Source organism: Tiliqua scincoides, chromosome 12 (assembly GCF_035046505.1).
Source record: "Tiliqua scincoides isolate rTilSci1 chromosome 12, rTilSci1.hap2, whole genome shotgun sequence".
NCBI classification, from domain to species: Eukaryota; Metazoa; Chordata; class Lepidosauria; order Squamata; family Scincidae; genus Tiliqua; species Tiliqua scincoides.
The window spans coordinates 18,278,193-18,294,217 of NC_089832.1; the positions used below are offsets into that span (position 1 = coordinate 18,278,193).

Below are 16,025 nucleotides of genomic sequence, written 5' to 3' on the forward strand. Positions count from 1 at the left end.
TGATCAACCTCAATCAAAACACACCAGGCAAGGAGAGAGAGTGGAACAGAATGCAAGAAAATGAAGCGGTTTGCTTAGCGTCAGTACACATTATGGGAGTGGGGAAAAGACACTGAGGGCACAAGCCTAACCAGGTTACTCAGAAGTAAGTACTGTTTTGTTCAGTGGGGCTTACTCTCAGGAAAGTGTGCTTAGGATTGCAGCCTGAAAGGAATGCTTTGCCTCTCAGGACATTGGTAATGTACATTTAATGCATTTGCCGATCTAAAAAAAAGATAATGAGATAGACAAATGCAGATCGTGCATGTCTATATTTCAGGCTGGATTTGTTCAGAAGGATACATTAAGTTTACAGTCTTTGGAATAAAGAAATATGGGGATATGTGTGAAAAGGAAAAAAAACAAAAACCAGCGGTCATAAGGGTGAAGGATGAGAATGTTGAGGAAATGGCAAGTAGTTTGACAAGCATATAAAGGTCAAAAATTGCAGCTAAGTGTTCACAGCTACTGTAGACTATCTTAGGAGATAAAAAAGACGGTTATAGACTGAACCAGACTCAAGTTTCTGAGAGGGAGAGAAAGTAACATTAGCACAGTGATATAAGGCCTCAGAGCCTCAGGGAATAAAGCAAACCTGTACAAATTGAGAAAGAGCCAGCATACACATTTATAACACCAAGGAAAATGGAGTCATCCAAGGAGGAAAATCAAAGCACTCTTTTGAAGAAGGTAGAGCGCAGGCAGTGAAAGAATTTTTGATGTGGTGTCTTTAGTTGGGGAGCAGCCATTGTTGAAAGTCAGAAAATAAACTGGAGGAACTTAAGCCATTCCTGGCTGACATTGCATATAGGCAACAGGGCTCAAATGTGCACACCTGTGCACTGGGAAGAAAATGGGTTAATCAGGAAACCAAAAAAGCTTGGAATGTGAGTGCAAATGTAGAAAACTTGATGGGGGAAAGAAAGCATTGATAGCAAGTCCTACATTTCAGAGCAAAACCAGCTGACAAATAATGGAAGTTGATAGAATAAATGGAAGAGTTGTATAACCATTGATAGGCAACCACAAGCTGTTAGAAAGTCATATAAAAATGTTCACATACCTCTCAAAACTGAAGGTATAGAACAGTGTATGTTTCAAGTTTCACCAGCAAAGTATTATCACTTTTCAAAACACAGGGACTTAAAAGGTGTGCTTGGAAAAAAAAGACATCAAGAGGAAAAAAGAAATAAAAAGTGCTTCTCAAATAGATTAACATTGCAATCCTAGGCATATTTGTTCAGAAGTGAGTTGCTCTAGATTCAATAAGACTTGCTTCCTAGTGAGAGACTTTAGATTGCTGCCTAAATAAATGTTTGAAGATGATCTTGTCAAAACAAAAGGACAGAGAGATAATAATGCAGGAACTTTTTATAACAGTCTGAAGGAGTTAAGGTGGCTGCATTAAAAGTACTGCAAAGATGCACCACCCTGAGAACTTATGCTGAAAGAGGGCTCAAGAGATCAAGGCTTGCACATGAGGACCAAGACTCGTGGGCCCAGTTCCAGCGCAATGTCAATTTTTAACTGGGCCAAAAAGTCTTCCAGAATGTTTCAGATGGAACTAGAATGTGCAGGAACATTTTTGAAGGGACTAGACCGATTTCATGCCAAGATAGTTTATTCTTCCTTAATCAGTGATTCTAAAGCGTATTGTTTAAATCTGTGTGGAAGATGAACTTCCTGACTCCCTTTCTTGGATAAAGGGTGGGCGTCTGGAACCATGGTTGAAATGTTGGTGGTTCCATATTCAGGGAAAGAGGGGACATCAATAGTTGAACTTTTTGGGACTCTGAAGAGAATGTGTCGATGCACAAAAGCCTCTTTGCAGTCTGTAGGCTTACTTATCAATCATTATGTTGCCTTGGGATCCACACCCCACTCCAGGAAAATTCATGGAGCCAAACAGAGGTAGTTTGTTCAGAACTGAGCTCTTGGTTCCAACACTTTTCACATTTTTATCTCACTTTTTTTTTTTATCCACTGCTGTTAATTAGACCATTTTAAAGTCTTCATGGTGTGTAGCCTGCAGTTTCCTAATACTATGCAACTATGGAATATTCAGGGGGTCCTATAGACAAGAACTACCTGTATAAACCCAAATCTATCACCGGTTTGGCTTATGTCCTTCTTGCTAAAACACATCTGAACATGCAGATAATTTTATCTAAGTTAAATAATTTTATTTAGAGGAATGATTTAATTATCATCCTATATTAATTTGATAGTACTTTTATTGTCAGTTTATTTTTGTGTGTTGCTTTGAGTGCTGCTGTTTACCAAACTGCAAGGGGTACATAAAGATCAATAACAGAGGCAATGTTTGAAGTGTTCTTGTCAACTCCTCTTCTCTGCTTCCTGTTTCCCCAGATCCTAAGTGTCCAGGGGACGTGGACTTCCAAAACACTGACTGGGACATCAAGACCATTACTAGCTCCTTAAAATTCTACCTCAGGTATATTTCACAGCTTGTTCTCTTGTAGCTTCAGCCTCTAAGGCAGATGAATCTTTCTCACTCACTCCCCCCCCACCCCATTGTTCATTCTGCAGTCTAGGGCTGGGGATTTGACTGGCCTAATTTTAAATTGTGAACCTTTTACAGGGACCTGTCTGAGTTTTGGGTTTCTTCCCCCCCCCTTAGGAAAAGTGCCGTGTGCATAGATTTTATTTATTTACTTGCACATTTTCATGCTGCCCTTCCTCCAAGTTGATCAGTGCGGTGTACATGGTTCCTTCCCTCTTTTTATTCTCACAACCACCCTGTGAGGTAGGTGAGGCTAAGAGATTTGATTATGATGACTGATGATAGATTAATTACTATAGGTTTTAATTATGTTAGATATTGTTTCTATTTAAAGGTGACAAATACACACTACAGAGGTCTTCTCTCTCTCTCTGGGTTTCTCCTGGAGCACTAGTGACAGTCTATAGTACCATTAATGAGAACTTGGGACACATATTTGTATTGGCAACCTTCAGTCTCGAAAGACTATGGTATCGCGCTCTGAAAGGTGGTTCTGGCACAGCGTCTAGTGTGGCTGAAAAGGCCAATCCGGGAGTGACACATATATATAGCCCTGGCAATATTAATTGCATCCTGCAAGATGTGTCCATATATTAATATATGGACACATATATAGCCCTGGCAATATTAATATTAACGCCTGTCTCTCCCCATTGGTTAAATCTCTTTTTCCTTCTTCTCTGGTTCCAGCTATTTGCCCCCCTCGCCTGTCCATAATCCTGTTCTTTTTTTACTGCCCATGGCCAATTAATTCAACTAGATCTACAAGAAAGGTGGTAGGTTGGGCAGAGGGGAATTTAGGCTACAAGCCTGTGCGGTCTGTCCTGGGAGTAAGCTTCATTGAGTACAATGTGACTTCTTAGTAAAAATGCATAAGCTTCTCTGTTAGAGAAGGAAAAAGGAGGCAGAAAAGAGAGGGGGAAAAGAAGTTAGCTGCAGGTATCTTGCTGTTACATCTTGCAGCAGGATTTTCCCACATCCACTCATTAGCCAAATAAGAATTTTCCTACCAACTACCTACTGGTTGAGATTCTTTTATTTGAAAATGTTTCTATACTGCCTTTCCTCTCCTGCCTGCAAGTGCAACCCAAGGTGACTCACAGTAAGACAAAAAAAAAAAAAACAAGATGCAAGTAAATAAAACTAATTTTAAAATGTGGCATAAAATAAAACAAGGAAGCAGTAGCATTGCCTAGAATTGTCCCTAGTTCCCTGCTTATGACAGGCTCTTTTATCTTGCTGCTTTGCCTGCTAGCTCTGTGACCACACTGCCCCACCTCCAGGGAGGCATTCACCTTTCAGCTCCGAAGAAGAATTCAACTAGTCACTAATAAGACCCTCAGTAGTCCTCCCTTTTGACCAGGAGAGAATTTTTTCGGAATCCTGGGAAGTCTCCCAAGAGAGCGCACAAAGATTTGCACTTCATTTGGAAGAATAAGAACCACACCAGTTCTGAATTATCATTTCCTTTCACGACGGTTGAACTTGTACCCTGGGTGTCACTGAAGGTGTGCCGACCCCACCCTTTGCAAAATGAAATGGAAACCAAAAGCAGAGCAGTCAGCCTGATGTGGTGAAAAAGCAAAAGTCAATTTTTAAAAGCAGAGACAAGTAGCTCGCAGACTGGTTCTTCAAACATCTTGGCTTTATGGAATACTTGACAATATTTGACAGGTCGTTTGAGTGCTATGCCGATCTTACTGCAATGGTGATCATGTTTAATAATTCCTCTCATTGTTGGCAACCTTCAGTCTTGAAAGACTCTGGTATCGCGCTCTGAAAGGTGGTTCTGGAACAGCGTCTAGTGTGGCTGAAAAGGCCGATTTGGGCGTGACAATCCCTTCCACACTGGGAGCAAGTGCAGTCTGTCCCTGGTCTGTCTCCCTGGCTATGGGCCTTCCTTCTTTGCCTCTTTGCCTCAGTCTGTTGGCCAAGTGTCTCTTCAAACTGGGAAAGGCCATGCTGCACAGCCTGCCTCCAAGCGGGCCGCTCAGAGGCCAGGGTTTCCCACCTGTTGAGGTCCACTCCTAAGGCCTTCAGATCCCTCTTGCAGATGTCCTTGTATCGCAGCTGTGGTCTACCTGTAGGGCGCTTTCCTTGCACGAGTTCTCCATAGAGGAGATCCTTTGGGATCCGGCCATCATCCATTCTCACAACATGACCGAGCCAACGCAGGCATCTCTGTTTCAGCAGTGCATACATGCTAGGGATTCCAGCTCGTTCCAGGACTGTGTTGTTTGGAACTTTGTCCTGCCAGGTGATGCTGAAGATGCGTCGGAGGCAGCGCATGTGGAAAGCGTTCAGTTTCCTCTCCTGTTGTGAGCGTAGAGTCCATGACTCGCTGCAGTACAGAAGTGTACTCAGGACGCAAGCTCTGTAGACCTGGATCTTGGTATGTTCCGTCAGCTTCTTGTTGGACCAGACTCTCTTTGTGAGTCTGGAAAACGTGGTAGCTGCTTTACCGATGCGTTTGTTTCCCCTCATTATACAGTGTAATAATGCCTTCTCTAATCCCCACCCTTCCTTCTGGGAGCCCCCGGGTTGCACCAGGCCCATGACATGCTCCGTTGACCTCTCTGGATCCAGGACACCTTCCAGAAGTGGCTGGGAGTCATGGGTGCAAACTGAAAGTTACTTCTGGTCACTTCTGGGTGTGGTTCTGAGGCCCACGGAGGCCGATGGAGCGGGTCATGGGCACTGGTGCAACCCGGAAGCGCCCTCTGGGAGCTCCAGGAAAGGTTTTTCAGGCAAAGCATTGAGCATCCCACCCATTGAGTACAACCCATTGAGCATCCCATTGAGTACAAACCACAGTTTGGGAAAATGCCGTCCTGGAATCTTGACTTGGATACAGCCTTGCTGTCCCCCTGTGCACCTTAAACCAGACAAAATGAGTCTGGTGTGAAAGTGCAGTCTTCCAATGTACCCACTCAGTGCATTACAAATGCCTCATTGCTTATCTACTGGCATTTTGCTTCGTCTCCTATAAATATAGTGACATTCAAACACAACGTTGAGAGGATTACGTTTTTTTTTCTCACCGGATTCATCTCTTGCAAAAAATGGCACTTTTCATGAGCCAAATTAGTACTCGAAAATTAACTGCTTTGGACAGGTGGAAATTAGTTGTGCTTTCTGGCCCCGAAAAGAAGTAAGGCTTTCAGTACTTGCAGTCACAGAAGCACCTAGGATGAGAGTCTCACTCAAGTTGCAAGCCCTTGAGAAATGAGCCTCTGTGCCTTTAACGATGATATCACCAGAAGGTTTGTCCAGCAGAAATGAGATCATCTCAGGTTGGTTTTGTGCTAGGCTTGACCTGTTGAATTTTCTCCAGAGGCGGATCTGGCAAGAGCTCTGTGCTGAGTGACACTTCTGATCCCAAAGGGTGTTGGGTATTGGAGGAGAATAACTGGCTTGCATCAGATATGATGAAGGGTGCACTGCTGTCTGTAAGGTTGTCCCTAACCTTCTTAGCAGCGATGGCAAAAAGAGGCTACATGACAAGTCACAAAGGTATCTGTGGCTCCCACCAGCCATGCATTGGATCGGGACCATTCTGTTGGCAATGCATTCCCCTCAGCCTGCCCTATAAAGTGAACTGAGGCACGCTCACTTACTTGCAAGTAAAGCAGGCTTCTGGCTCGGTTGTCCTTTCCATAGGGCTCAATACATTTTCCTAGTCAGCTGACTGCTTGTCAGTGTCAGCTTCATGACTCACGAGCAATCAGGTCACGATCCACTGGTGGGTCGCAACCCACAATTTGGGAAACATTGGCCTAGAAACAAGGACATCTGTAAGAGGGATCTGAAGGCCTTAGGGGTGGACCTCAACAAGTGGGAAACCCTGGCCTCTGAGCGGCCCGCTTGGAGGCAGGCTGTGCAGCATGGCCTTTCCCAGTTTGAAGAGACACTTTGCCAACAGTCTGAGGCTAAGAGGCAAAGAAGGAAGGCCCATAGCCAGGGAGACAGACCAGGGACAGACTGCACTTGCTCCCGGTGTGGAAGGGATTGTCACTCCCGGATTGGCCTTTTCAGCCACACTAGACGCTGTGCCAGAACCACCTTTCAGAGCGCGATACCATAGTCTTTCGAGACTGAAGGTTGCCAATACAATACTGGCCTAGAAAATAGTCCACATGTCCCTAGCCTTCCTTAAGATCAAACTCTAATGTTATGTGTGTAGATATAAACAAAATTGAAATCCTAACATAAGAACATAAGAACAGCCCCACTGGATCAGGCCATAGGCCCATCTAGTCCAGCTTCCTGTATCTCACAGCGGCCCACCAAATGCCCCAGGGAGCACACCAGATAACAAGAGACCTGCATCCTGGTGCCCTCCCTTGCACCTGACATAGCCCATTTCTAAAATCAGGAGGTTGCGCATAAGCATCATGGCTTGTACCCCGTAATGGATTTTTCCTCCAGAAACTTGTTCAATCCGTTTTTAAAGGCGTCCAGGCCAGATGCCGTCACCACATCCTGTGGCAAGGAGTTCCACAGACCAACCACACGCTGTGTAAAGAAATATTTTCTCTTGTCTGTTCTAACTCTCCCAACACTCAATTTTAGTGGCTGTCCCCTGGTTCTGGTGTTATGTGAGAGTATAAAGAGCATCTCCCTATCCACTCTGTCCATCCCCTGCATAATTTTGTATGTCTCAATCATGTCCCCCCTCAGGTGCCTCTTTTCTAGGCTGAAGAGGCCCAAACGCCATAGCCTTTCCTCATAAGGAAGGTGCCCCAGCCCAGTAATCATCTTAGTCGTTCTCTTTTGCACCTTTTCCATTTCCACCATTTCCACTATTCCTCCTTTTGTAGGAACCTCTGCTATAGTTTCCTTAATGATATTTTTTGGTATATCTACCAAAAAACAATTGAACTCAACCCAAAAGAGGCCATATTCAGTCATAAACTGAGTGACATGCTGTTCCCACTTCTTCGTTGGTCATGCAGTATTCAGCTGACTCGGACGTTTCTTTGGTTAACCAAAGTCGTTCATCTGATATAAATTTCTGTGTTTCTGCCAATTTTTTTCCAGCTCCTCAGCAAGAAATCTTGCATATAATTTAGAGGCAGCATTTAGGAGGCCAATCAGTCTGTCTTTATTTGGTCCCCTCTTATCTCTCTCTTTCATGCATACAGGAGCAATAATATTCAACTTCTGACACACATTCAACATGGTTTGTTTAAAAAAGTAATAAGGAAAACCTGTTTGTTTTTCTACCCTGGGAAGCCAAAAATCTTAAGAGAATCACATTTGCTGCTTTTCCAAACTCTTTCCACTATAATTTGTATTTTGAGTAGGATTTTGCTTTTTGCTCCAGAGGGAGGGAAACTGTGGCTATTACCCATAGTTTTTCTTTAAATGTTTTATAGTTGCACCATAAGCAAGCTGTGTAGACTTATCCCCCAGGCATGCAGTGCAACTGCAGCATGGTCTGCAGGAGGGGTGGTCCAGATGGGTGGTCGATGAAATGAACTGAACGCAAGAGTGAGATGTTTTTTCCTCCAGATTCTTCCAAGTAATTGACAACAGAGAGACAGCTAAGTCTCTCTCCCCCTTCCGGAACCATCCGTTCATTCTGGATTCTTTGCTTTGCAGAAACCTCTCTGAACCTGTCATGACGTACAAACTTCACAAAGAATTGGTCTCAGCTGCCAGTAAGTTCCAGGAAGAAGAGTGGGGGGGGGGAGGGGATTGGTTTCCTGGAGAATGTTGCTTTGCCTGATTTGGGGGGGGGGCAGGGGAAACCCCTCCAGTAGGCAAGGTGATGCAGGCTGCATCAGGGGAAAATTATGGGGAGGGCAAGAGAGTAGTGGATTGGGGTGCCCTTCATCCCGTCTGCCAGCACCGCCACCTTCCTCCAGCCCATTCCCACTTGGCACAGCTAGTGATGTAACATGGGAATCCTGTGCTGAAGGAGGGGCTTGCCCATCTCTGGGTGTGATGGCTTCCATACACTCCACTCAGTTTTGGTTGGAGTTGTGATTTCCAGGTCGCGCACCTGGGCATGCTTGTGGGTGTCCTGGAAAGCTGAGCCCCCACATGAGCTGAACCCACCACTGTATACCAGAGCCTCTGAAAGGAATTTTATCCGGGGGCCACAAAGCTTCTTTGGGGCCTCTTCCCTTCTCCATTGGACCATGATTTCATACAATCATAGGATCGTAATTTCTATGAATTACGATATATAGAACTAGTTAGGCTTATACAAAAATGTGAAAGTCTTCACACAACAACAACAACAACAACAACAACAACAACAACAACAGTATTTATATACCGCTTTTCAACAAAAAGTTCACAAAGTGGTTTACAGAGAAAAATCAAATAACTAAATGGCTCCCTGTCCCAAAAGGGCTCACAATCTAAAAAGATGCAACACCAGCAGACAGCCACTAGAACAGACACTGCTGGGGTGAGGTGGGCCAGTTACTCTCCCCCTGCTAAATAAAAGAGGAGCACCCACTTGAAAAAGTGCCTCTTAACCAGTTAGCAGGGGTCACACAATATATGCAAACATTTTCTGAGATCCCAGGACATTTCCAGCTCCTGCCCTTTGGCTCCCAGGCCCCCTTGTTAAACCCCATGATGTACCTCTGCACCCTCCCTTTCTTGGGCCCTGGTGAGGTTAGGAAATGTGAAATCCCAGGAAATTTTCAGGCCCCCTCTTTTGGTTCCGTTTTTGACCCTAGGGCCGGGTACAGTTTACCCCCTGCGCCCCCCTCGTGGTCCCTGCTTCAGGTGAGGCTGCCCCATACAGCAGATCTCACTCACTTACTCACACTTTATGGACCCGTTCTCCTGAGGGGGTCGGAGTGAGGATGTTAAAGGAGTCTCTGAAACTGCCCAGTTCACAGCTGACGGGCACAGAGAGAAAGCGTTCCTGCTGCTCAGGAAGCCCGCTCTGGCTCCTTGTGCCCAGCCTCTCTGCCATGGGTTGTTGGCTGTGCCTGCCAGAGCCATCCACAGTGTCTCTGCTGAGCATGCCAATGTGTGCTCAGCGCCCTTGCCGAAGGGCGCTCCTCCACTCTTCACAGCCAGGGCGGCAACTGGAATTGTGAAGCCTGCAAGCAGTTCCAAATCTGAGTGGAAATCTTGTTTTCCACTCCTTTAGACTGCCTGTTCTTCGTTCTTTCTAACGTTTGAAATTAATGTCCAACCAGGAAATGGTCTCTCTACTTAGATGGCACTGAATCACACCAGATTTCTTTCCTCCCTCCCCCCCCAATTTGGCAGAATTTTGTTTTGCCTCTAACATACAGGGCAGCCTTAGCATGGTGAACCCCAGACTCAACAGCTCTCCTCTTGTTCTGTTCCCTCTTGCCCCCCCCATCAGAGTCGGAGAACCTGGACTACAGGCTGGGAGCCATCCACGCACTGGTCTACAAACTCCCTGACAAGAACCGGGAAATGCTTGAGATGCTCATCCGGCACCTGGTGAAGTAAGTGGCCTCCTGTTATCATCCTACAAGAGGATGTGAGAAGGGCAATTTGGACGAGGGACGCAGATTGTGTCTGTTGTCTTGTGTGCTCCCTGGGGCATTTGGTGGGCCACTGTGAGATACCAGAAGCTCAACTCGATGGGCCTTTGCCTGATCCAGCAAGGCTGCTCTTATGTTCTTAATTTGTCCTGGTCCAGGGCAAATGTGTGCACGGCAGAGATTTCGTCAGGGTGCGAATGTAGTTTGCAGCACCCCTTGGAATGACTGGATTGGGTTTGTGTACAGTGGGCCCTTCTTATTCAAAGGCATGGCATCCACAGATCTGAATAGCTGGTTTGCTGGCAAGGACCGTCACGGATTTCGTTATCCATGTAATTTGGTATCCACGAAGATCCTGGATCAGATCCCCCACCAGCACTGAAGACCCACTGTATTTTTTTTTATTTAATGCATTTTTACCCTGCCTTCCCTCGCACCACAGGAGACTAAGGCTTTTGCCTTGATTGGTTGGCAACCTTCAGTCTCGAAAGACTATGGTATAAGCCTACAGCACCCAGTATTCCCAGGCAGTCTCCCATCCAAGTACTAACCAGGCCTGACCCTGCTTAGCTTCCGAGGTCAGACAAGATCGGGCATGTGCAGGGTAACAGTTGCTGGCCCTAATATTTTGTTGGGGGGGGGGGGGACAACACAATTTATATGCAGATATTCAGCTTATTGTTCTGTTTTGCTCTCCACCCCGTTACTGATTCTTTTTCCTTTCTGGGTTGCTCTGGTGGGCGATCCCAGCCAGTCACACCATGAACAGGGTGATGATGTGATTGCACTATATGGACAATGAGATTTGGTCCTGGGATGCCTCCAGTCAGTTGAAGGAGCCCGTGCAAAAAAATGGCAGCCTCAGCACACAGGCAGCATTTTTGCAGGTACTGCTAAAAAAGCTGTCAGAAAAGAGGTATGGAGGTAGGCACCTCCCCCACGTGGTGTCTCACTTACTTACCTCCTGCCTTTTTGATGTGGGATTTGAGGCAACATATGCAGGGTCCTTGGGCAGTTTTCTGTGCAAGCATTGACCGGACCTAACCTGCGCAGCTCCCAGTAGATTGCTGCATTGCGTGCCTTCAGGCTTTGTTGTTTCTGTGTGACTTTAACTGAAATAAATGTAAGCTCTGTGCTTGGTTAACCCTGGCCAGCAAATGCAGAAGAGTCTTGCCTTAGAAAGGTGGCAAAGAAGGGGAAAAGCTTCTTAAGTGAATGCATCTTCTGGTCTGAACCTCCCCTTTTCATGCAGCAACATTTTTTTCAGTTACCAGTTCTGTGAGAGGGACCCATGACTTGCTCAAGGGCTTGTGGGAAGGGGGCTGCTAAGTTTTAGGTCAGGGGTGTCCAAAGTTTTTGGCAGGAGGGCCACATAGTCTCTCAGATACTGTGTTGGGTGCGGGGGGGGGGAAGAATTAATTTACATTTAAAATTTGAATAAACTTACATAAATGAATATATTAAAGATGAACTTATATGAACGAATGAAGGTCTTGCAATAGCTCAAGGCCTATAAAAGGCCTTGCACAAAGCAAGGTCGGCCTTTCCTTTGCTGCTGCTGCTGCATCACAGATGTGAAACAACAAGCAATGGAGGGAGCCCTCATCCCACAGCTCATGCAAGAGGTCAAACAGTCGCCCTCATGCTGCATTGGGCCAGCATGGGCCTCAACAAATCTCCAGAGGGCCAGAGGCTCATTGGAGACTGGGGGCTCCCTGAGGGCTGCATTGAGAGGCCTTGAGGGCTGCAAGTGGCCCCAGGGCCGGGGTTTGGGCACCCCTGTTTTAGGGTCTGGATCTGCCAAGCGTTTTCACCTTCCTTCTTTTTGCAGCAAATGCCTTTCCTCTCTGAGTAAGCAGCAGCCTTTGAAGTGCAGTTACTCTTCTGGTAACTTGCTTGTGAAAGACATTTCCCTCCCCCCACCCCCGAATGCACCTGGGCATTATGCTGTGAGTATCGTTCTAGGGAGAAATGGCAGACCTCCATGCTACCACCACCATAACCCACCAGGGCACAGTGTTTGTTGCAAAAACAACAGAAAACCTGGTACCAATGCAGTAAGCTCCCCCGACCCTCTGAAGCTTTATCACAAATATTGTGGGTCTCCACCATGACATTTGCCAAGGTCCATTCCCACCACAGACCCTCTGCTTGCTGTTTGGAAAGCATATTTGTTGAATACTTCAGGGTCAGCACTAGTGCATACAGCGCACCTGAAGGGCATTGAACCCCCAAAACGCCATTTCCTGACCTGTGTGCCAGCCTCTTCACACATGCAGATGAGGAACTCTCCCTTCCCACCTGGTGGCAAGCCCTCTCCCCTATGCTTTTTTCTTTCGCCTGGTGGCAGCTCTTTGGCAAGTACTGAGAACAGGGTCTGGTTCATCTGCTCACAGTGTCTGCCGGCACAGAGCAGAGTACTCGGCCCACTGTCTGGGAAGATAAATTAGCGAGCCGGCTTTGTCTGGGATCTTGAAAGCCGTCTCCTGACCCAGGTTCCCTGAGGCTGGGAGTTCAGCTTATTCCATATGCATGTATTCCTCAGAGGAAGGAAAGTGAAGCCTCATCACGGAACAAGAGTTTTACTCGGCTCTTGCATGTCGTTATTATTAACTATTTGGAGTAACTTACATTTTTTTAAACATAGAACTCCTTAATTGTATTGTGGAGAAATGCTAACATGTGTGTAGTTTTGATCGTGCTGCATCAGATGTGGCAAAACATTTCAGACATGAACTTATTTGTACTGTTGGTTAGTTAAAATAAGTGAAAAACATTATATTGCCCCTCTCCCCCTCCTTTTTTGGGGTGGTGATGCTTTGAATGTTAAATGTATTCTTGGATATATTTGGGGCACTGATTCAAAAAATGGTATCAGTTTGGCTGTTTCAGCTCTAGTTTTGGAGATGTGACATACCCACCTTAGATGCTGAAGTGCAGATGACTTGTTGAATCATATGTCATATCTGCAAAACTGGAGATGATAGAGCAAAACTAAAGCCATTTTTTGAGTCAGCACCCCAAATACATCCACGAATCGGTTTAACTTTTATGGCACCAAAATGTGTATTGGACTGTGTTGTGAAGTTTTTAAAAATTACACCACCATGAGCGTGAGACTTTTCAACCACCTTTCTTTAAAATGTTTGTCCCACCTCTAGTCACCCAAAACTACAGTTTTGACAGCAAAAATCACTGGAAAAAGCCTTGAAACTCTGAATTTCCTCGGTAAATCATGTGATGGCTGGCAGAGCAGAATGCAATTTTAGGATGTAAGGGCTTCAAGGAACTCTTTTTGTTTCTGAAAGCCGTGAATCCACACACTTACATGGAGTCATCAAATCAATTTGGTTTGATTTGACATGGTAACCACCGAACACTGGCTTAATTCATTGTCTTTGAGCACTTTTAAGTGGTGGTGTGGTCCTGTGCATCTCTACTCCAGTTCTTGCTTAGAAGCTGCATCAATTTCCAGCCCAGGGTTCCTGAGGTCAGCTTATTACAGCTGGAGTCAGAGTGAGGGCTTGAACTGGTCCAGGGAGTACTACATGTGGGAGACACGACTGTATTGCTCGGGCAAAGATTGAAGACTAAATGCCTGGTATTTCTCAAGCCTGCTCAATCTAGAGACTTCACATTGCCTGCCAGTTGGGATGATGTCATGGTTCTGGTTTTGGATTTAGACCTGGAAGTTCCAGGTTCTAATACCTGCTCAGCCATGAAGTTTCTTGGGTGACCTTGGGCCAGTCACTCTCAGCCTTGCCTACCTCACAAAGCTGTTGTGAGGACAAATGGGGGAAGGAACCATGTATACCCCCTTGAGCTCCTCGGAGGAATGGCTCCTTGTATAAAAATGTGGAAATAAAGTAAATGCACTCCTATTCTCGCTGTATCTGACAAAGACCCTGAGGCCTATGCACATGGAGATCCCAGCCTCAGCCACAAGAACATACCTGACTCACACTCTGACATGTCTGATAAAGCGCCACAGCAATCTCTCTGTCTCTCACTTATGTGCCTTCTCTCCTTTTTCTCCTTCTCTTGACAGCGTGTGTGATCACAGCAGGGAAAACCTGATGTCTCCATCCAACATGGGGGTGATATTTGGCCCCACCCTGATGCGTGCTCAGGAGGACACTGTGGCGGCCATGATGAATATCAAATTCCAGAACATTGTGGTGGAGATCCTCATCGAGCACTTCGACAAGGTAGGGCTGCCTTTGTGTTGAGTTCTCCTCAAGATGTTGTTCTCACAAAAAAAAAAAAAAAAGTCTGCAAGCAAAAGTCTGCCGGGTCTGGCCAGAGTGTAAGAGAGTTTAGGGAAAAGGAAATAAGACCTGGGCACATGAGATCTGGCAGTGTTCGTGCTTGTTTGTCGAGAGCAAATACTAAACTTTGAAAACTGGACAAATTGCAGAGCTCTACAAGCTTCTACAAGACCATATGGGTTAGAGCAGGAGAGGATCCTCTTACAGCCCAATCCTATGTACATCTGGAGGCTGAAACCATGGTGCAGCGTCTCAACTGTCGTTAGCATAGCTCAGACCATGGTTTCTGGTTACGTTCTTGAACCCAACCCATATGAGCTGAAATGAGAAAATGCAGACTTTTTTTCTCCACACTTCTCTTGAACTTGACACAAGTGATTATGCCAGCAGAGGGAGGTGAGGAGAACAAGCTCTTTCTAATCTCTAGAATGAGGCATTTTAATTAAAAGTAAGACGACTTCTTTCCTGGCCTTTTAATTTCTGCAATGATAAGGTTAAGCTAGTAACATTTTATTAGACTTGGCACTTGTAAGTGTGGGCTCGGAGTCGAAAATGTTTCAGTCACACATAAGCAAACACTTCAGTTGAGTCTGAAGCAGACACAATATATTATTTATGTAGTGAATTATGAGGACCCAAAGGACAGGGAAATTTGTTCAGGGCGAGTAATTATTGCTTTGACAGCTTTAAACTTGAGCACTACAGCTAAATTAAAAAGTTGGTCCCCTTGGAAATGACTCTCAACATTACACAAACCTTTGTCTGTAAAGTTGAGATTAAGTCAATATCGCCATACTTATAAAAAATTGGAAAGTGACTTTCATTTTGCTGTAACATGATGCAAACCCAGCAGGGGCATTACTGGGTTCTCGGAGGCTTCGTTCTGCGATGAATTAGTGGGGCATGAATTCATTGCGGATTTCAAAATGAAACACACAAACTAAACACCTATCTGGATTTATAATCCGTTCATAAGAACATAAGAACAGCCCCACTGGATCAGGCCCTAGGCCCATCTAGTCCAGCTTCCTGTATCTCACAGCGGCCCACCAAATGCCCCAGGAAGCACACCAGATAACAAGAGACCTCATCCTAGTGCCCTCCCTTGCATCTGGCCTTCTGACATAGCCCATTTCTAAAATCAGGAGGTTGCGCATACACATCATGGCTTGTACCCCGTAATGGATTTTTCCTCCAGAAACTTGTCCAATCCCCTTTTAAAGGCGTCTAGGCTAGACGCCAGCACCACATCCTGTGGCAAGGAGTTCCACAGACCGACCACACGCTGAGTAAAGAAATATTTTCTTTTGTCTGTCCTAACCCTCCCAACACTCAATTTTAGTGGATGTCCCCTGGTTCTAGTGTATTGGTTCAATTGTATTCAGGACTGCTCAGTCTCTGGGCTATGACCATTTAGCTTTCTGGGCCCGGGCCATCCACGTTCTGCTAGACCAGAGTTTCTCAATATTTGTCTCCTGTTGTACCACTTCCCATGGTCCACCTGTTGACTGGAAGTAACTGGCAATGATGTCATCATGAGTTACTTCTCTGGATTGGGAGGGAAGACACAACATGAGAAGCACCGCTAAGATGTTCAGGGCAGACAGGAGGGCTTTTTTGACCACGCAAAAAGCACATGCTGAAGTTCTGTCCACTGAGCTGAACCTTCTGCTGCTGCTTTTAGCTCTGTGATTCTGATCTCACAGC

General features: G+C 45.6%; 1 protein-coding gene and 1 pseudogene across 1 annotated transcript in view; one reads left to right on the forward strand and one right to left on the reverse strand.

The window, feature by feature from the left end:
* Positions 1–16,025, forward strand: part of OPHN1 (oligophrenin 1) — an 85,332-nt gene that overhangs the window by 56,906 nt on the left and 12,401 nt on the right. The window contains exons 15-18 of the mRNA XM_066640044.1: positions 2,410–2,494; positions 8,168–8,226; positions 9,906–10,011; positions 14,099–14,258. Of these exons, the coding sequence (XP_066496141.1) occupies positions 2,410–2,494; positions 8,168–8,226; positions 9,906–10,011; positions 14,099–14,258 (410 nt within the window). The remainder of the gene's footprint in view (positions 1–2,409; positions 2,495–8,167; positions 8,227–9,905; positions 10,012–14,098; positions 14,259–16,025) is intronic.
* LOC136663389 (5S ribosomal RNA) lies at positions 10,553–10,669 on the reverse strand (annotated as a pseudogene).